The 22,018-nt window shown below is 37.6% G+C and overlaps 1 protein-coding gene and 1 long non-coding RNA gene across 2 annotated transcripts; both read left to right on the top strand.

Moving 5' to 3' along the window:
• The first annotated feature begins 8,618 nt into the window (after positions 1–8,618).
• On the top strand, positions 8,619–10,363 carry LOC112328783 (uncharacterized). Its single transcript, XR_008060273.1, has 3 exons — positions 8,619–8,822; positions 9,373–9,429; positions 10,044–10,363. It is a non-coding gene; the product is annotated as an uncharacterized LOC112328783 (long non-coding RNA).
• A 6,375-nt stretch (positions 10,364–16,738) lies between these two features.
• LOC112328988 (G-type lectin S-receptor-like serine/threonine-protein kinase At4g27290) lies at positions 16,739–20,681 on the top strand. Its single transcript, XM_024610883.2, has 7 exons — positions 16,739–18,005; positions 18,350–18,490; positions 18,733–18,890; positions 19,129–19,339; positions 19,640–19,877; positions 19,958–20,108; positions 20,258–20,681. The coding sequence occupies exons 1-7, from the start codon at positions 16,739–16,741 to the stop codon at positions 20,561–20,563; spliced, it is 2,472 nt and encodes an 823-aa protein (XP_024466651.2). The 3' UTR covers positions 20,564–20,681.
• The last annotated feature ends 1,337 nt before the right edge of the window (positions 20,682–22,018 follow it).

Raw genomic sequence — 22,018 nt, 5'->3', positions numbered from 1 at the left:
GTTTTATTATTTGCTTTATTATGGATTAGATTTCGGGAAAACCGTTAATTTTGGGTTTTTGAGAAAATAACTAGTTAGTTCAAAAACATATAGGGTTATGGAATACACCCTTAGATAAGTGTATTAAATAGGTTATATATTATTTTGATTCATTCTTGAATATGTCTCCTTTATATTCAGATAATCCTGATATTCTACCGGCGGGACGTCAGTAGGATTTTCTTCGGTGTCTGCTTTTGACTTCTGTTTGCTTTCGAGTCAGGTGAGTGGATAATTTTTCATATGCATGAGAAATATTATAAATATTTGATTTGTTAATATGAATTGGATCATGCTTCTTGATAATATATATGTTGATTATTATCCTTGTTTTGATAAAGCATGATCAATTGTTGAATCTGAATTATTGATATGAACCAGTATATATATTCTGAATTGACTTCTGAATTGATAGCTCCTCATTTGATTGATGTCATGAGTTGAGCCTTGAGATATGAATATGTCTGTTTGATTATGATTATGAACCTATGGTATACCAATCAGAATACCCATGCTAACAGGGTAGTGTTAGTCTTTGTGCACATCGTATCTGAACCCTAGTTGGTCGGGGGAGTCACCAACCTATGTGGACTGATCATCCCACAGTATGGAGCCTTATGCTCATTGCATTTTGATTTTCTGACGAGTTTTACCATATGATATTCTTGTTATGGCCTATTTGAGAAACCTTCCTATAAGAACCTAGAGCCATACTTGTATATATATTTCTCATTGTTTTATTACCTCGTGTGTGTGTATTGAACATTATCTACTCACTGAGTTGTTGAACTCATCATCTCATTATTTATCCTTTTCAGGCTTATAGCTTGATAGCAGGTCATTTTGTTGGACCTTCAGAACCTGGTCTTTGGTTGTACTTTGTACCTTTCCTTTATGTTTAGTTAGTGCTCCAAAACTCTAAACTTATATAAACTCTTGTATGAAGACAATTCAATTATATTATGAAGTTGATTTTGTTTTTAATGCTGCGTTGAACTTTGATTGAGTTAGGATAAGTTTGTGTATAAGTTTGGGTTCGCATAGGTATGGAACCTTGGAGGGGAACCTTGCCTATGTGACGGTCATGGATCCGGGATTCGGGTCGTGACAAACTTGGTATCAAAGCTTTAGGTTAAAGAAACAATAATATAATTAAATTTCATAATAAGTGGAGCATTAGGATCCGTATCGTCTTGTTTGTTATTTTTGAAATTTTGAATTCTCATCAAGCATGTCTTCTTCCTTGTGATAGATATGCTTTCCTATAATTTTGTGATAATTATCATGCTATTGTTCTAGCATGACTTGATTGCTCTCACTTTTATTTTAGGAAATGCCGAGGAATAGACGAATAGCCGATACTATTAGAGTAGATGATGATAAGGATAATGTCCCTATCGTGCGTATGAGAACTGCAAGGCAGAGAAGGAGGCGCGGTGCACCCGTGCCTCAACATGTTGAGGAGGTACCTCCACCAGTGGAGGAAGAGCCTCAGGAGATAGAAGAGGAAGATATAGTTGATGAAACAAGTGTGGGGGTAGCTGATCCTGAGCCTATTACAGAGTTTCAGCAACTTAGCCAGGTTGTGCGGACCTGGATAGAGTTTTCTATGAAGAGAGATAGAAGAAGGGATAGAGATGTACCCTCGACATCCCACACTTTTCAGGGAGTTAATGTGCCGTTGAATGACTTCATGAAGTTGGCACCTCCTATTTTTACTGGGATGGACAGTTCAGAGGATCCTCAGAGGTTCCTAGATGATATTTGGCGACGGTTTGAAGCTTTGGGATGTACAGACCACCGAGCTGTGAGTTTGGCATCGTTCAGGTTGGAAGGAGAAGTGGCAATCTCTTGGTTTGAGTCTAGGAAAAGAGCAAGACCAGTAGAGGCTCAGTGGACATGAAAGGAGTTTAGATCCATGTTCTTAGACAGGTTTCTCCCTTAGAGCGTTAGGGATGCTCGACTTTAGGAGTTTGAGAGGCTATCTTAGGGGAGCATGTGGAGGGTGAAGAGGTTTATTAGAGGACTCAAATCCTCTATGTATAAGGTGATGGTGTCACAGGTGTTTCCATCATACTCCTTAGCTATTGATAGCACCAGATTGATAGAGGAGCGAGAATCGGAGGATATGACTGCAGGCCAGTCTAAGAGGCCTAGAGAAGAGGGTCAGTCTTTTAGGCAACAAGGATTAAGTACAGGTCCGTCTAGGGGACGAAGTGGCTGTCAGGGCTCATGGGTTCAGAAGAGGTTTAGACAGAGACCATCAGTTAGTGGCTCAGGCGGTCAGAGTGGCAGTAGTGGTACTCAGAGTTTAGTTTAGACTGCATGTAACACCCTCAAATTATAATATCATGAAATCTCCCAACATTTCTTTACCAATGTCAAGTATTGGGTAATATGTCTAAAATTATGGGATTTTTTTTTTTGAAAATTTCGGCAGAGTTTCCTCTATTTTTGTTGGTACCAAGTTATCGACAACACTTCTATTATATGTCATTACGACTTTCATCTTGATCCAATCATCCTGGATCACATTCCATTCATCAAACAATAACTCAATATTTATACTTATCAATATATGCAAGTCTCATAATATCAATTAGTAAATCAACATAAATGTACTACCAAAACAACTCAAAAGATAAACAAATTCATCATTAAACGTAATACATGCTACTAACTACATATAAGCCTTTAAACTACATAAATACAACATTAAGATTAAAAGTCATATTATATTTATAAATATTGAGTTATTGTTTGATGAATGGAATGTGATCCAGGATGATTGGATCAAGATGGAAGTCGTAATGACATATAATAGAAGTGTTGTCGATAACTTGGTACCAACAAAAATAGAGGAAACTCTGCCGAAATTTTCAAAAAAAAAATCCCATAATTTTAGACATTACCCAATACTTGACATTGGTAAAGAAATGTTGGGAGATTTCATGATATTATAATTTGAGGGTGTTACATTTTGGTATCAGAGTATGGTTAAAGTTCAGGAGACCATTATTAATGTAAAATAATATTGTTTCAGGATGGTGCGTACACGGCAAGAAGCCAGAGCTGACTCGTCACCCGTGAGGGACGAGCGTCTAGTTGAGACTGGAGATAGAGGACTAAAGAGAGATCCTCTGGTAGATACAACATCTTTTGTGCCAGCCGGGTCGGTACAATCCGGACAAGGAGAGTCATCAGGACTCCGAGATGAGCGGAGGATATTTGATGGAGATGGGCAGGGGACTCAGCCCTCACCAACAGAAGCGACTGCAGTAGCACCAGCAGCACCCCCTGGGGTAGCACCTCCACCATATCCAGATCTAGCTTATTTTGCACAGTTGGTTCGTGCAGTGATGACAGAGATGGCGGGACCATTGAGTACTACCCTCAGGGATAATGTGGTCACCTTAGTTCGATGGGTAAAGAGTTTGAGAGAATTAGGTTGTGAGGCATTTATGGGAGAGGAGGATGCTGAGATAGCTGGGCGATGGTTACGAAAGATAGAGAGGTCCATGGATCAAATAGCAGTACCAGCAGAGCTCCGAGTGGATTGTGTTACTCAGCTATTATCAGACAGAGCCCAGAAATGGTAGGATATTGTTAAGGAGAGACGGGCTGCAGAGACGCTTAGATGGAGGGATTTCAGGACAGAGTTTGAGAACCAGTATTATTCCCGACAGCATTGAAAGATCAAAGAACATGAGTTCTTGGCTCTTACACAGGGAGATATGACAGTATTGGAATATGAAAGGCGGTTTCAAGACCTCTCTATGTTTGCTTCTGTTTATTTACCGACTGAGCAGCATCGGATCGAGAGACTCCGAGATGGACTCCCACAGGAGCTGAGGATGGGATTGGCTGCCTTGCAGATTCCGACAGTAAGAGATTTTATAGTGGCCGCTCAATCTCTAGAGGCCGTGGCAGCCGCAGGGCGGCGGGAAGGTGATGGACAGGGTACTATGGGAACAGAAAAGCGTAAAGAGCCTACATCATTTACAGGGAGACCTCCATTTCCAAAAAACAGGAAAAGGAGGACATTTTGGTTAGTTCAGAAAGAAGGGAGGAAATCTTGGATCAGGCGGTACATCGAGTAGACCTATACAGAGCTCACAGGGAGGGTGGTCACGACCACAGACTAGTTTACCAGGAGGATTCGCAAAGGGCTCTAGGATGACTACTTATCCCCTGTGTGTGAGATGCGAGCGTAGACATCCTGGAGATTGTTCGGTCACATCTAGCAGATGTTATATATGTAGACAGGAACATAGATGGAGGGATTGCCCCTATCTAGATGCTGCATGTTATTATTGTGGAGAGTCGGGGCATCGTAGGAGGGAGTGTCCTCAGAGGACTATGGGGCAGACGTAGAGACAGGGTTTTTCAGGACAGAGTCAGCAGCAGTCTGTGACCGTGGACAGGCCGGGCAGACCTGCCCAGTCTGGGGCCGTTCGAGGCCGACCTCGAGTACAAGGAGGGGGAGCTCAAGGAAGATTTTTCCGTATGACTCAGGAAGATGTGCGAGCTGCCACTGATGTTGTTGCAGGTACTTTACTATTAGAATCTCAACATGTATATACATTGGTTGATCCTGGTGCTACCCATTCCTTTGTAGCTAGAAAATGGAAAGATAAATTGAAAGTGCAACCTATGAGAGTGGAAAAAGGGGTAGTAATTGGTACACCTCTAGGGGAAACCGTACTTATAGAGTATGTTTAAGGGGTTGTCGGGTAAAAATAGGAGATGTTGAAATGAGGGTAGATTTATTACCACTAGACTTGTATGATTTTGAGATGATTTTGGGAATGGATTGGCTAGTAACATACAAAGCCCAAATAGATTGTTTTACTAAAACGGTAACTCTCCAAGATGAGGGTGGTAGGAGGGTAGAGTTTAGAGGAGAGAGGAACATCATACCAAATAGTATAATTTTGGTCATGACGGCTAGGAAACTATTAAGAAAGGGATGTACAGCTTATCTTGCCTATGTAGTAGATTTGGAAAAGAAAGGAATAGAGTTGGATAAAATACCTGTAGTAAGAGAGTTTCCAGATGTATTTTCAAAGGAATTACCCGGGCTACCACCTGAGAGAGAAGTAGAAGTTTCGATAGAAACACTGCCTGGAACTACACCAGTAGCTCAGGCACCGTATTGAATGGCGCCTATAAAATTGGTGGAATTGAAAATACAGTTACAAAAATTGCTGGATAAAGGGTTTATCCGCCCTAGTGTTTCACCTTGGGGGGCTCCTGTGTTATTTGTTAAAAAGAAAGATGGAACATTACGGCTCTGTATAGATTACAGGCAGCTCAATAAAGTGACTGTAAAAAATAAGTACCCCCTTCCATGAATTGATGATTTGTTTGATCAATTAAAAGGGGCATGTGTATTTTCAAAAATAGACTTGAGGTCAGGGTATCATCAGGTGATGATAAAGGAGAAAGATATGCAGAAAACAGCTTTTAGAACTCGCTACGGGCATTATGAGTTTGTGGTGATGCCTTTTGGATTAACTAATGCCCCAACGATATTTATGGATTTGATGAATCGGGTTTTTCGATCCTATCTGGATAAGTTTGTAGTAGTGTTTATTGATGATATACTAATATATTCTTCGTCACAAATGGAACATGCAAATCACTTGAGAGAAGTGTTGGAGACCTTGAGGAGAAATAAGTTGTATGTGAAGCTGAGTAAGTGTGAATTTTGGCTGAATGAAGTAGTATTTTTGGGTCATGTGATATCGAAGAAGGGTATCAATGTGGATCCAAAGAAGATAAAAGCAGTATTGAGATGGGAAAGACCTACGAATGTGACTGAAATTCGTAGTTTTCTGGGCTTAGCTGGATATTATAGACGATTTATAGAAGGATTTTCTACGATAGCCTCTCCAATGACTCGGCTAACTCGGAAGGAAGTTAAGTTTGAATGGTCAAAGGAGTGTGAAACAAGTTTTCAAGAGTTAAAATCCAGGTTAACTTCAGCCCCAGTATTGGCTTTACCAAAAGAACAAGAGGGATTTGTTGTGTATAGCGATGCTTCCAGTAAGGGTTTGGGTTGTGTACTTATGCAGCACGGAAGGGTAATCACTTATGCATCCAGACAGTTAAAACCACATGAGGTGAACTATCCAGTACATGATTTGGAGCTAGCAGCTGTGGTGTTTGCTTTGCGGATATGGAGGCATTATCTGTACGGAGTACAGGTATAGATTTTTACAGATCATAAAAGTTTAAAATACTTGTTATCACAAAAAGAATTGAATATGCGGTAGAGGAGATGGATGGAGCTGATCAAAGATTATGATTGTATTATTGACTATCACCCGAGGAAAACAAATGTGGTGGCAGATGCTCTGAGTCGGAAGAATAAAGCTTTTATTGGTGGCTTACTAGTGCGAGGTGATAAAGAACTCTTGGAACTTGGTGGGCTAAATGTGCATTTGGATGTGACTTCAGGAGGAATGTTACTGGCAACGTTAGTGCTACAATCTGATATGAGAGAAAAGATTAGAAAAGTTCAAGGTGAAGATCCCGAAGTAAAGAAAGAAATGAATAATGTAAAAGTCGGCCAAGACTCTTTATTTCGAGTGTCAAATGATGGGGTCGTAGTGATGGGAAAAAGAATATATTTACCTGATGACAGGGTTTTAAAAGGTGAAGTTTTAAAAGAAGCTCATGAGTCTAAATTGGCGATCCATCCAGGGAGCACGAAAATGTATAGAGATTTGAAGGAGAGTTACTGGTGGCCAAACATGAAAAAGGAGATAGCAGAATATGTGGCCAAGTGTGCCATATGTCAGCAGGTGAAAGTAGAGCATCAACGACCGGCTGGAGAATTACAGCCTCTTCCGATTCCAAAATGGAAATGGGAGAATATCACTATGGATTTTGTATCTGGGTTACCAAGAAGCAGGAAAGGACACGATGCTACATGGGTGATCGTGGATAGACTGACAAAGTCTTCTTTGTTTTTGCCTATGAAGATGGGGGATTCGGTTGAAAAATTAGCTCAATTATATATTAAGGAGGTGGTGAGATTGCATGGTGTACCAGTTTCTATAGTTTCTGATAGGGATCCTCGGTTTACATCAAGGTTATGGCCGTGTATACAACGGGCTTTGGGTACCAGATTGAATCTAAGCACAACTTTTCATCCACAGACTGATGGGCAATCTGAAAGGACAATACAGATTTTAGAAGATTTGTTGCGGTCTTGTATTCTAGAGTTTGGAGGTCAATGGGAGGATCATTTGCCATTAGTAGAATTTACTTATAACAATAGTTATCAATCTACTATTGGAATGGCACCATATGAAGCATTGTATGGAAGGAGATGTCGAACTGCAGTATGTTGGGATGAAGTTGGGGAAAGAAAATTATTGGGACCTGAACTGGTGCAGATCACGGTTGATAAGGTGAAGGTGATAAAGGAAAGGATGAAAGAAGCTCAAGACCGGCAAAAGAGCTATGCAGATAATCGACGGAGACCTCTAGAGTTTCAAATTGGAGATATGGTATTTTTAAAGGTTGCTCCATGGAAGCATGTGATTCGGTTTGGAATGAAAGGAAAATTAGCACCCAAGTTTATCGGGCCATATAAAATTATAGAAAGAATTGGGACGGTTGCCTATCGTGTACTGCTGCCACCACATTTAGATAAGATACATAATGTGTTTCATGTCTTGATGCTGCGGAAAGCAAATTTGGATCCTACACGAATTTTGCCACAAATTTCGATGGAAGTGCGGGAAGATTTAACTATGGATGTACAACCTGTGCGAATTATGGACCGAAGTATAAAGGAATTACAGAATAAAAGGGTGCCGTTAGTAAAAGTATTGTGGAGAAACTCTCAAATAGAAGAAGAAACCTGGGAGAGAGAGTCAGAAATGATGAAGAAGTATCCTGGATTATTTTCTTATATAGGTATGAATTTAAATTTCGAGGACGAATTTTTTTTTTAGGAGGGGAGAATGTAAAACCTCCAGGCGAAAAATCATAAATTGACTAGTTTTATGTAAAACAAAAAAATTCATAACTCTTGATTGGGTTATCAAACAATTCTGAAATTTTGCGTGAAGCCTTCTAATATGATACCTTAGCTTGGGTTAAAATTTCAGAATTTTTAGAAAAATTCAAAAATTTGACGAAAAATCATAAATTGACTAGTTTTATGTAAAACAAACAAATTCATAACTCTTGATTGGGTTATCAAAAAATTCTGAAATTTTGCGTGAAGCCTTCTAATATGATACCTTAGCTTGGGTTAAAATTTCAGAATTTTTAGAGCAATTCGAAAATTTGACGAAAAATCACAATTCGACTAGTTTTACGTTATTGGATGTAATTTTCAATCTGACCATCGGATTGAGCTGAAATTTTATGAGGAATCTTAAAATATATTGAATAAAATTTGGTTAAAATTTTAAGATGAATGGAGCTCGGTAGTGCTAGCAAAAAAAAATAAAGACCGTCAAAGAGGAAAAAATATTCATTAAGGGTATAATAGTAATTTTCCATTGAAAACAAAACATATAAGCTCTCCTTCTCTTCTATTAACTGCCGAATGGGCAGAAACAAAAAGTGAAAAGAGAAACAGAGCATAACGTGAGAGAAAGAGAGAAAAATAAGGAAAAACAATAAGGAAATTGAGAAAATACCTTTATAAGCTTGCAAGTTCAACCTCTAAAACACTAAAGCAAGTGAAGGAAGGAGGATTTGAGAAGGGGAATTCAGCTAACTTTGGAAGAGAAGAGAAATTGGAAGAAAAGCAATAGGTAAGCATGAGAAGTTTGGATTTAATGTTTGATGTAGATGTTTTCTTAAGCTTATTTGATTAAGTTAGGAAGTAATTTCATGGAATTTTACCTTAGTTTCCCTTAAATCCTAGATTTTTGAACTTAGGGTTCTTATGTGAATTTGGGGAAATTAGGAGGGGAAGGAAAAATGATGAAATTGAAGTGGAATAGAATGAAAATAAGTTGAAATAATAAGTAAATTCAAATTAAAAGAGAAATAAACTAGTTAAAAGAAAATATGAAGACAAGATGTCTAGATTGTGTTTGAATATAGTATTTAGATAAAATGAATAATATGATGTGAGGGTATAAAGAATAGAAGAATTATTTGATGGAGGAATTATGAACATAGAGTAAGCAAAGAAGTAACTTGAGTTAAATATGAGGTTGTATGTAAAATAATGATGTTATATTTGAGAATGAATTTTTATTAGAACAAATTACAAATAAAAATATTACGTGCTTTGTGTTTCGGCACGTAAGAAAAATATTGATGGACTAATGATATAATGACACTTGATTGATTTAGGAGTTGTGTCTGGAGCTGGTTATCAGACAGGAGGAGCTGGGTCATCCCGAGCAGAAGGTAGGTGATTCGTCACCTTATTTTGTAATTTTTAGTTTCCCTAATAATCTATGTTGCTTATTTAATTGATATTAAACGAATGGAGCAAATGAATAAATTGAGTTATGATTATGTGAATTACCGGTAAATTATGTGAAATTACCGGTTTTGTTGGTTAACAAAGAGGTTAACCGGATATGAGGTAATTCGTATGGAATTACCGGATTGTTTGGCTAATAAAAGAGGTTAGCCGGATGCTGGGTAATTCAAATGGAATTACCGAAATGATTGGCTAATAAAAGAGGTTAGCTGGATGCTGGGTAATTCGAATGGAATTACCGGATTGATTGGCTAACAAAAGAGGTTAGCCGGATGATGGGTAATTCGAATGGAAGTACTGGATCTATTGGTGACTGAGGAAGGAAACCAAATTTCTGAGTAATTATATGGAAGTGTTAGATTTATTTGGTAATTAAGATGAGTTAGCTGGATTTGTAAATTTTGAAAAGATTATGTAAATTAAGGGATTAAGTTAGATTGAAGTAGAAGTATTAAATTTCAAAGGTTAAGAGTAATTAATTAATATTAGAATAATATAGTGAGTAAGTTACTTAATATTGTTATTGTTGAAACAGGTACACCACGAGGTGATGCGGATCATTAGATGTAGGAATACTCCTGTTTATGAATTACTATTTTGGAATGTAATATTCATGTCTTTACTTTGAGTGTAAATCTTTTTGTGTTGTAAAAATTAAGTAGAAGGTGTAATATGTAGTGGATGTATTATATATATGTATAGTTGGTAGTATGACCAAATCATTTTCAAAATGATAAGATAAGATTTATTATAAATATAATATGACTTTTAATCTTAATGTTGTATTTATGTAGTTTAAAGGCTTATATGTAGTTAGTAGCATGTATTACGTTTAATGATGAATTTGTTTATCTTTTGAGTTGTTTTGGTAGTACATTTATGTTGATTTACTAATTGATATTATGAGACTTGCATATATTGATAAGTATAAATATTGAGTTATTGTTTGATGAATGGAATGTGATCCAGGATGATTGGATCAAGATGGAAGTCGTAATGACATATAATAGAAATGCTGTCGATAACTTGGTACCAACAAAAATAGAGGAAACTCTGCCGAAATTTTCAAAAAAAAAATCCCATAATTTTAGACATATTACCCAATACTTGACATTGGTAAAGAAATGTTGGGAGATTTCATGATATTATAATTTGAGAGTGTTACACTGCACCTCGTAGTTCATTTGTTTTACCTGGGGATAGTTCTTTATGTTAGCACTATGGAGGAGGTCATACTAGTGCAGAGTGCTACAGAAGGACTAGGGCTTGTTTTAGTTGTGGCCAGATAGGTCATAAGATCAGAGAGTGCCTGAGGAGACAGTTGTTAACTTCAGGGTTATTTGCTTCAGTCCAGCATCCTATTCAGGCACTATCGACGAGTCAGTCTGTGGCTCATGGGGGTAGAGGTTTTGGTGGCCGTGGTCAGAGAGGTCGGGGTGCAGGTGATAGAGGTCAGATACAGCAGGGTCAGGGATATGCCAGAGTTTTTGCCTTGACTCAACAGGATGCTCAGGCATCCAACACAGTTGTTTCAGGTATTCTTCATGTTTGCTCTTTTGAAGCAAAAGTGTTATTTGATACGGGTGCAACTCATTCATTTGTTTCCCCATATTTTGCCATGAGGTTAGATAAACAACCAACTTTGTTAAAATCCCCAATTTTAGTCTCCACTCCCTTAGATGAATTGATATTAGTGAAGTATGTGTATCTTGATTGTGAAATAGAGATTGGAGATAAGATCTTTATGGGAGACTTAAATGTCTTAGATATGGTTGATTTTGATGTGATTTTGGGAATGGATTGGTTGGCAAAGCATAGGGCTTCGGTAAATTGTTGGGGTAAGAAAATAATGTTTGATCTAGATGAAGAAGTTAGGTTGGTATTTCAAGGAGATAAGATTGGGTCTCCATCAATTATGTTGTCGGCTATCTCGAGGAAAATGGCTCGAAAAGGGGTACAATGCTACCTGGCATATATAGTGGATGTAGAGAAAGAAGTTCCCTAGTTAGACCAAGTCCCTATAGTTAGGGAGTTTATCGATGTCTTTCCCGATGACTTACCTGGATTGCCTCCGTATAGGGAAATTGAGTTTTGTATTGATTTGGTTCCGGGTACCGAACCAATATCAATGGCACCATATAGAATGGCGCCAGCAGAATTGAGGGAGCTAAAGGAGCAACTGCAGGATTTGTTAGATAAAAAGTTCATCCGACTGAGTGTGTCCCCTTGGGGAGCCCCAGTGTTGTTTGTGAAGAAGAAAGATGGGTCATTGAGGTTGTGTATAGATTATAGGCAACTGAATAGGGTGACAATTCGAAATAGATACCCACTCCCTCGCATAGATGATTTGTTTGACCAATTGCAGGGAGCTCAATTCTTTTCTAAGATCGATCTTCGATCTGGGTATCATCAGGTGAGGATAAGAGAGGAGGACATTTTGAAGACAACTTTTAGAACTCGGTATGGTCATTATGAGTTCTTAGTGATGTCTTTTGGGTTGACGAATGCACCAACAACTTTTATGGATTTGATGAATAGAGTGTTTGGCCAGTTTATTGATTGATTTGTAATAGTTTTTATTGATGATATTTTGGTGTATTCGAGGTCTAGGGAGGAGCATAAGCAGCACTTGAGAATGGTCCTTCAAACTCTGCAAGATCATCAGTTATATGGCAAGTTCTCAAAGAGTGAGTTTTGGTTGGAGAGTGTAGCATTTCTTGGGCATGTAGTGTCAAGGAATGGGATTGAGGTTGATCCTTAAAAGATTGAAGCAGTTAAGCAGTGGCTTAGGCCTACTTCAGCGACAGAGATTAAAAGTTTCTTAGGTTTGGCCGGCTACTATTGGAGGTTTGTGGAGAACTTTTCTCAGATTTCTGCACCATTGACTAAGTTAACGCAGAAAAATGTAAAGTTTCAGTGGTCTGAAGCTTGTGAGAAAAGTTTCTTAGAGTTGAAAGAGAGATTGACTACAACGCCTATTCTGGCAGTACCATCAGGTTCTGGTGGTTACACTGTGTATTGTGATGCTTCGAGAGTGGGGTTAGGATGTGTTCTAATGCAGCATGGCAAGGTTATTGCCTATGCTTCATGGCAGCTGAAGAAGCATGAACAGAACTATCCTACACATGATTTAGAGATGGCGGCTGTAATTTTTGCCTTGAAGATTTGGAGGCACTATTTGTATGGTGAAACTTGTGAGATCTTTACAGATCACAAGAGTTTGAAATACATCTTTCAGCAGAGGGATCTAAACCTGAGACAGAGGAGATGGACGGAACTGCTAAAGGATTATGATTGTACCATACAGTACCACCCGGGTAAGGCAAATGTAGTTGCCGATGCTTTGAGTAGAAAATCATCAGGGAGCTTAGCTCATAATCAGGAGGTATGAAGACCTCTGATTAGGGAGCTGCACGGGTTAGTGGATGGATGAAGGAGTCAGATTTTACCTTAGTGAAGCTGGAGCAATGATTGCTTATTTTCAGGTTAAGTCAGATTTGTTTGATAAGATAAAAGCAGCTCAGAAGAAAGATGATTCACTACTCAGGATTAGAAATGAGGTTGAGCAGGGTAAGGCTGCAGGTTTTGTGATAGGTGATGATGATGTGTTGAGATATAGGGATAGGCTTTGTGTACCTGATGTAGATGATTTGAGGAGAGAATTGATCGTAGAGGCACATCAGACAGTTTACACAATGCATCTAGGTTCCACCAAGATGTATAAAGACCTTAAGGTGTGTTATTGGTGGAATAGGATGAAGGCTGATGTAACATATTTTGTTTCTAGGTGTTTGACCTGTCAGAGGATAAAGGGTGAACACCAGAAACCTCTTGGATTGTTGCAACCATTGTTGATTCCAGAATGGAAGTGGGAAAGGATCACAATGGACTTTGTGATAGGATTGCCTAGGAGTCAGGAGGGTTATGATTCAATATGGGTGATTGTTGACAGGTTGACAAAATCAGCCCATTTTCTGCCAGTTAGGATTACTTATGGATATGCAAAGTTGGCAGAATTATTTATTAGTGAGATTGTACGGTTGAATGGAGTGCCAATCTCGATAGTGTCTGATAGAGGTCCACAGTTTACATCGCGATTTTGGGTGAAATTCCAAGAAGCTATGGGTACTAAAGTGCAGTTGAGTACAACTTTTCACCCTCAGACAGATGGTCAATCTGAGAGGACTATTCAGATCTTAGAGGATATGCTAAGGGCTTGTGTTATGGATTTTGGAGTTGGTTGGAGTAAGTTATTACCATTAGTGGAATTTGCTTACAACAACAGTTATCAAGCTAGCATAGAGATGACACCTTATAAGGCTTTGTATGGTCGGAAGTGTAGATCACCGGTTTGTTGGTTTGAGGTTGGTAAGAAGAGGCTAATGGGACCAGAGTTGATTCAGATTACCTCAGAGAAGATAGAGGTAATTAGACAGAAGCTTCAAACAGCTCAGAGTAGACAAAAGAGTTACGCAGATAAAAGAATGCGTGACTTAGAGTTTTCAGTGGGTGATTGTGTGTTCTTAAAAGTATCACCGACAAAAGGAGTATTCAGGTTTGGGAAGAAAGGCAAGTTGAGTCCTCGATTCATTGGACCGTATGAGATTCTGGAGAGAGTTGGGGCAGTTGCTTATAGGTTAGCATTACCACCAAATTTGTCTGCTATTCATCCGGTATTTCATGTTTCCATGCTAAGAAAGTATATGTCAGATCCATCGCATGTGTTAGAGGTTCATCCCATTGAATTGAGAGATGATATGGTTTATGAGGTGCAACCAGAAGCTATATTCGACCGACAAGTGAGGAAGCTTAGGTCGAAGGATATAGCTTCAGTGAAAGTGAAATGGAAAGGTCATTCACATGAGGAAGCGACATGGGAGCTCGAGGATAAGATGCGTGAGTATCCTCATCTTTTCGATAATCTCGGTAAGTATTCAATCTTTTCTATTAAGTTTCGAGGACGAAACTTTTATAAGATGGAGAGATTGTAATGTTTTGAATTAAAGGGATAGGAAAAGGCTAGAAAGCCCTTGAAGGCTTAGATGTAGGAATAAATTAAATGAGGGGTAGTGTGGTAATTGAACAATAGTTGATAAATATAAATAAAGAGAAGGAAAAAAAAACCAAAAGAGGGATCTGAAAATTTGAGAGAGAAACGGCAGGAGAGAAGGGAGAAAGAAGAGGAAGAAGAGAAAAGAGAGAATTAGAAGGGAAATAGAAAGGAGTTGAAGAGAATAAGTTTAAAGGTAAGATTTAGGTTGTTAAATGTATAAATGTATGTTAATTGAGCTTTTAATTTTGGTTTTGATAAATGTTAGGGTTATGAAGTTTGTGTTTTGGGTTTGATTGATGATTTAATTTGAATGTTATAGAGTTAATTGTTGTGGGTATTTGATTATTTGGATGATTTTGAGAGATTGAATTGAAAGATGATGATTTTGAGTTATGATTTTGTTTGAATGGTGAATTTGTGTTAGAAATAAGGAAAGCACAGTGGGTTTTCTGTTGAAATTTTGGGTTGGAGGTTGAAGATGATGAAAATTCAATTTGGTCCTCCAATTTGACCCTAAAAATTTGGTAAAATTCCAGAATGGTCCCTGGAGTATAATGAGATGATCTGGACAGAATTGAGGATTAATTATGGTCAGAATTTCAGTATAGTCATGGATTTATGACAATTTTCGTTTGGTCCTCCAAATGGACAAAGTTACAATTTGACCCTTAAAAATATGATAAATTACAGATTGGTCCCTAGCTGTAATATTAGCTTTTGCAGATTAGTTTGATGAATAATTGAGGGTTATTTAGTGAATTATTATCAAGTTTTATTATTTGCTTTATTATGGATTAGATTTCGGGAAAACCGTTAATTTTGGGTTTTTGAGAAAATAACTAGTTAGTTCAAAAACATATAGGATTATGGAATACACCCTTAGATAAGTGTATTAAATAGGTTATATATTATTTTGAGTAATTCTTGAATATGTCTCCTTTATATTCAGATAATCCTGATATTCTACCGGCGGGACGTCAGTAGGATTTTCTTCGGTGTCTGCTTTTGACTTCTGTTTGCTTTCGAGTCAGGTGAGTGGATAATTTTTCATATGCATGAGAAATATTATAAATATTTGATTTGTTAATATGAATTGGATCATGCTTCTTGATAATATATATGTTGATTATTATCCTTGTTTTGATTAAGCATGATCAATTGTTGAATCTGAATTATTGATATGAACCAGTATATATATTCTGAATTGACTTCTGAATTGATAGCTCCTCATTTGATTGATATCATGAGTTGAGCCTTGAGATATGAATATGTCTGTTTGATTATGATTATGAACCTATGGTATACCAGTCAGAATACCCATGCTAACAGGGTAGTGTTAGTCTTTGTGCACATCGTATCTGAACCCTAGTTGGTCGGGGGAGTCACCAACCTGTGTGGACTGATCATCCCACAGTACGGAGCCTCATGCTCATTGCATTTTGATTTTCTGACGAGTTTTACCATATGATATTCTTGTTATGGCCTATTTGAGAAACCTTCCTATAAGAACCTTGAGCCATACTTGTATATATATTTCTCATTGTTTTATTACCTCGTGTGTGTGTATTGAACGTTATCTACTCACTGAGTTGTTGAACTCATCATCTCATTATTTATCATTTTCAGGCTTATAGCTTGATAGCAGGTTATTTTGTTGGACCTTCAGAACCTGCTCTTTGGTTGTACTTTGTACCTTTCCTTTATGTTTAGTTAGTGCTCCAAAACTCTAAACTTATATAAACTCTTGTATTAAGATAATTCAATTATATTATGAAGTTGATTTTGTTATTAATGCTGCGTTGAACTCTGATTGAGTTAGGATAAGTTTGTGTGTAAGTTTGGGTTCGCATAGGTATGGAACCTTGGAGGGGAACCTTGCCTATGTGCCGGTCATGGATCCGGGAGTCGGGTCGTGACATCATAAATACATGACATCGCCGGAGCTTCCCTTTGCTCTCTGAGTGTTGACCATCTGTCAATTATGCATAATGCATGCTAATTTCACAAACCAAAAAAATTCCGACGACGAGCGTTTACCTCAGTAGTGCAGAATTGCTGTCCCGGTAGACTGATTGTGGTGTTAAATAGGCAATTTCTTAAGACGAATATTTTTCACATCTAGCAAGGCCAGCCATTTTATAACATAACAAAGCGTTGAAACACTCATGAGAGTGCCAATGGATTATATTTCCGTGCTTCGTTTTTGCTTCACTTTGCTGCTGATTGTAAGAGTAGCCACCCCTACTGACACCATGCACACAACTCAGCCAATTAGAGATGGAGATAGCATAGTTTCAGCTGGTGGGACCTATGAATTAGGATTTTTCAGCCCCGGTAAATCCAGAAACCGATACTTGGGGATCTGGTATGGTAAAATATCGCTCCTGACGCCAGTTTGGGTTGCCAACAGAGAAACTCCACTTAACGATTCATCAGGTGTTGTAATGCTTACCAACCAAGGACTTCTTGTCCTTCTCAATCGTAGTGGAAGCATCATTTGGTCTTCCAACACATCAGCACCTGCTAGGAATCCAGTTGCACAGCTTTTGGATTCAGGAAACCTTTTTGTGAAAGAGGAGGGTGATAATAACATGGAGAACTCCTTGTGGCAGAGTTTCGAGTATCCAGGTAACACACTAATACCGGGCTCGAAGCTAGGACGGAATAGAATAACTGGCATGGACTGGCACTTGACATCATGGAAGTCATCAGATGATCCTTCCAGAGGTAATATTTCAATAATCCTTATTCCTGGTGGATATCCTGAGTATGCAGCGGTGGAAGATTCAAATGTGAAGTATCGAGGTGGGCCATGGAATGGTCTGGGGTTCAGTGGATTGCCTCGGTTAAAATCAAATCCAATATACACATTTGAATTTGTTTTTAATGATAAGGAGATATTTTACAGAGAAACTCTTGTCAATAACTCAACGCATTGGAGAGCCATCGCAACTCAGAATGGTGATCTCCAGCTCCTTTTGTGGATGGAGCAAACCCAAAGCTGGTTTCTTTACGCAACAGTAAATACAGATAATTGTGAGCGTTATAACCTCTGTGGTCCAAATGGTATCTGTAGCATTAACCACTCTCCAGTTTGCGATTGCTTGATTGGATTTGTACCAAAAGTTCCAAGAGACTGGAAGAAGACAGACTGGTCAAGTGGTTGCGTTAGAAAGACTGCACTAAATTGTTCCAGAGATGGGTTTCGGAAGGTCAGAGGTTTGAAGATGCCGGAGACAAGAAAATCATGGTTCAACAGGAGTATGAACCTGGAGGAGTGCAAGAACACATGCTTGAAGAACTGCAGCTGTACTGCGTATGCAAACTTGGACATCAGGGATGGAGGAAGCGGTTGCTTGCTTTGGTTCAATGATTTGATTGATATGAGAACTTTCGTTCAAAATGAGCAAGACATTTTTATACGGATGGCTGCATCAGAACTAGGTATGAATTTTTCCTCAGATTAGAGAAGTCGTTTTTTTTCTTATTATTATTATTATTATTAAAATTCGAAATATATTCAAACTAGTAAGCTATTGGCAAAAGGATACAACGTTTAAAAATCTTAAAACCAAGCTATATAGTCTCTGAGCGTATCCAAACCTTTCCTTGCAAGGCTATCAGCAACAGAGTTTCCTTCTGTTTTATAATGAATGAGTAGAAAGCTGAAATTGAATGATCATATATGGCCAATGAAAACTTTCCAGCCATAATAACTAACCAAACAAATACAAAAGCCATTTGGCATTTCCTCTTTTTAACACCAGTTTTTCTGTACCATGTTATAGATAACGGTGACTCTGCAAAGGTTAATACCAAATCCAAAGTGAAGAAAAGGATCATAGTAAGCTCTGTGTTGTCTACTGGGATTCTGTTCGTTGGCCTATGCTTGGTCTTGTATGTTTGGAAAAAGAAGCAGCAGAAAAACAGTAAGTATTCACACCATCAAAATCTAAGTATTCCTATCGCACCACTCCTGGATCATCAGATAGCAAGATTGTTTTTTTTTTTAAAAACAATTTAATTTGATTTTCAGTAATATAAGGTATGACTGTAAGTTGTTCAAAGCCCCGTTGTGTTTGATGCAATAACAATCTTGAGTTTAGCAGCAAATAGAAATCCTTTGTCTTTCTTTCTATTTTTTCAACAAGCATAACAGTTATGCTGACAGGAAAAATGACAGGTAATTTGCATAGAAGATCAAATAACAAGGACTTGAAGGAAGAACTAGAATTACCCTTCTTTAACATGGATGAGTTGGCTTGCGCAACAAATAACTTTTCTGTATCCAATAAACTAGGAGAAGGGGGTTTCGGACCTGTTTATAAGGTAATAATTATCCATAAACAGTCGTGCAATATAGCTTCTGACTTTTCATGGTACAAACTCCAGGAACCAATGGAGTTCTGTGGTATTGAAATTGTTCCACTACAGAACCAACCCTTTTTTAGCATAAAAAGATGACTGATTGAAAAGAATTCCTGAACAGATACAAGCTGCATGAAATTCTCTAGGAATTCAGCAGACAACGCATGATTTGCTTATGATGCTGAGTCATTATTTACAGGGAAAATTAACAGATGGACGAGAAATAGCTGTCAAGAGGCTCTCTAAGAATTCAAGACAAGGACTTGATGAGTTCAAAAATGAAGTCAAACATATCGTGAAACTGCAGCACCGGAATCTAGTGAGGCTTCTTGGATGCTGCATTGAAAGAGATGAAAATATGTTGGTCTACGAGCTTTTGCCTAACAAAAGCTTGGACTTCTATATTTTTGGTATGAATCTCACAAAACTTTTCAAAAAGCTATTCCACTGTTTCAAATTTAGCACTATTGACCTTCCATGATGGATTTGACATCAATTGTTTAGCCATCTATTGAGCATCGTTCAAAGCCCTTGGGAAGGTGGCTTTGTAGGGGAAGATTTCTCCACTTTCATGCTGACAAATTCTGCCATATATGTAGATGTAATTGTAACTCAAAATTCACTGATCGTGACTTATCATCTCCTTTTTTCTTGTTCCTTCACCAACATTTATGAATCTGATAAGAGATGTAATGGATTGACTTGGGCAGATGACACTCGAAGCTTGCTACTAGATTGGCCTAAGCGCTACAACATCATCACCGGGATTGCTCGAGGACTCCTTTATCTTCACCAAGATTCGAGACTAAGAATAATCCACAGAGATCTGAAAACGAGCAATATTTTGTTGGATTACGAAATGAATCCAAAAATCTCAGACTTTGGCCTGGCTAGAAGTTTTGGAGAAAATGAAACTGAAGCCAACACTAATAAAGTGGCTGGAACGTAGTGAGTGTCTTCATCTCCATCATACGCATTTTATCTTCATAGTCTGCAAATGGAACTTAAAATTCTATGAATACATGCAGTGGTTACATATCTCCAGAGTACGCAAATTATGGGCTCTACTCGCTAAAATCAGACGTCTTCAGCTTTGGAGTACTGGTGATAGAGATAGTGGGTGGCTATAGGAACAGAGGATTCCGCCATCCAGATCACCACCTCAACCTTATTGGGCATGTAGGGGTCAAAGCTATGTTACTTATTATCTTTAATTTCAATATATTCTTGAGTACTTTTTTCAGAAACCAGATGCCTGCACATGTTTAATGAGACCTGAAAACTTTAAATCTTCAATGTGTTATTGACAGCATGGTTTTGTTTATCAGGCTTGGAGACTGTTCAAACAAGGCAGACCTCTGGAACTGGCTGCGGGATCAAAAGTTGAAACACCCTATTTGTCTGAAGTGCTACGTTCAATTCATGTGGGGCTGTTGTGTGTGCAAGAAAATCCAGAAGATAGACCAAACATGTCATATGTGGTTTTGATGTTGGGTAATGAAGATGAATTGCCTCACCCTAAACAACCAGGATTCTTCACTGAAAGGGATCTCGTTGAAGTAAGCTATTCATCAAGCCAGAGCAAACCACCTTCGGCAAACGTATGCTCGATTTCAGTGTTAGAGGCAAGATAGATTACTTGTATTTTTATTCTTATGAAAACTTGTGTGCTTGTTTTGCGTGGTCTTGATGTTTGTGATCGTGTGCTCATAAAAACTCTGCTGTATGTTTTCCATGGCAAGGTTAATTTCTAGGAAAAAAAGGAAAAGTTAACAAGTTAAAATTTACCTCAAATAACACTTAAGCTTTTAAAAGGGAGGGACTTAAGCAAAATGAGCTCTCGACTGGGCTCAACTGAGGCCTGGACTTGGACTTGGACTTGGACTTGGATGTATTGTAAAATATTTTTTTGTGGTACAAAATATTATTTTATCTCAATTTATATTTGAGCTTGGATCTAGTTCTTAAAGAATTATCTGTCCGGTTCATGAAAGGTAAAATTAATTAGTTTTCTTCCAGAAGGATTTTTATAAATCTATACAGTTTTTTCAACTTACAAAACAACTAATTTAAAGCTATAAATGTTTTGGTTTAATTCAAATTTTATAGAGGGTAAACAAAGCTGATAATAAGAGAATTATATCAGCTTTTAGTTTCTAAAATTGTGTATAAGGATTGAATAAGAGTGTTTTCGAGTTGGTTTTTCTATACTGTTTGGATATATTTTTCTATAGAATTTGACATTCTTCTTCATATATTTTTCCATCTTAAATCTTTTGATTTTTTAAGCTTTATTCATTTTTGTTTTCCTCATAATCTAGAGTTTAGTTTCAATTCTTGTAGAAAAACATTGAGGATAATTCATTTGTATCTATTAGACCTTGTAAATATTTACAAGTGCACCTAAACAAGATAATGTTGTTGAAATCTTGTGAGGTTTATTGAAGTGAGTATTTTTTGCACAAAGTGAAAACCAATAAAGTCTTAAGGATAAATGATTTTAACTTTGGCAACAAAAAAAAATGAGATTGGTTATATTCTAAAATCTTCAACAAGTAATTACTTTAAACTGGTTTTGTTTAAATATAATTTTTTATACAAATTCAGTATACATGCTAGGATTGTATTTCTATATCTTATGCAAGTCTATATATTTACTTAATATGCATGCTATCTTTTTTTTATTGCAAGGTTATCATGATCTTGTTGGGTTCTAAAATCTATACACACAACGAAAACAATAAATTTAAGGTAATATTTGGGAGTCCCTAAGATTTCATTAGATAGATCTAGAGTTGTATCATTTGTATTTGAGCTATGTGACCACGTGCTCACGAGTGGGAGCGGAGCTAGGGGGAGGTTACTGGGGGCCTAGGCCCCTGCAAAAGTCTTAAAATTTTATAACCAGACTGAACTCCTTTTTTTTAAGGAAAACATTATCGTTTTCCATTAAAGATATAAATCCCTAGTTAATAATAATTTAAATTGCCGCATCTCTCTTTGTGAGTGTGTGAGGATGAGTTTTCTCTCTTACTTTAGTTTCGTAACGAACTGAATCGATTTATTGAAGAACAACTATTTTCATGCTG

This window comes from Populus trichocarpa, chromosome 10, assembly GCF_000002775.5.
Source record: "Populus trichocarpa isolate Nisqually-1 chromosome 10, P.trichocarpa_v4.1, whole genome shotgun sequence".
NCBI classification, from domain to species: domain Eukaryota; kingdom Viridiplantae; phylum Streptophyta; class Magnoliopsida; order Malpighiales; family Salicaceae; genus Populus; species Populus trichocarpa.
This window is presented reverse-complemented; position numbering and strand designations above follow the sequence as displayed.

Excerpts from the sequence above, each read along its gene's own strand:
- LOC112328988 (XM_024610883.2), top strand. The coding sequence starts at position 16,739 with ATGGATTATATTTCCGTGCTTCGTTTTTGCTTCACTTTGCTGCTGATT. Across the intron at positions 18,006-18,349 it reads GATGGCTGCATCAGAACTAG|ATAACGGTGACTCTGCAAAG; the intron begins GTATGAATTTTT and ends ACCATGTTATAG. Across the intron at positions 18,491-18,732 it reads AAAGAAGCAGCAGAAAAACA|GAAAAATGACAGGTAATTTG; the intron begins GTAAGTATTCAC and ends TTATGCTGACAG.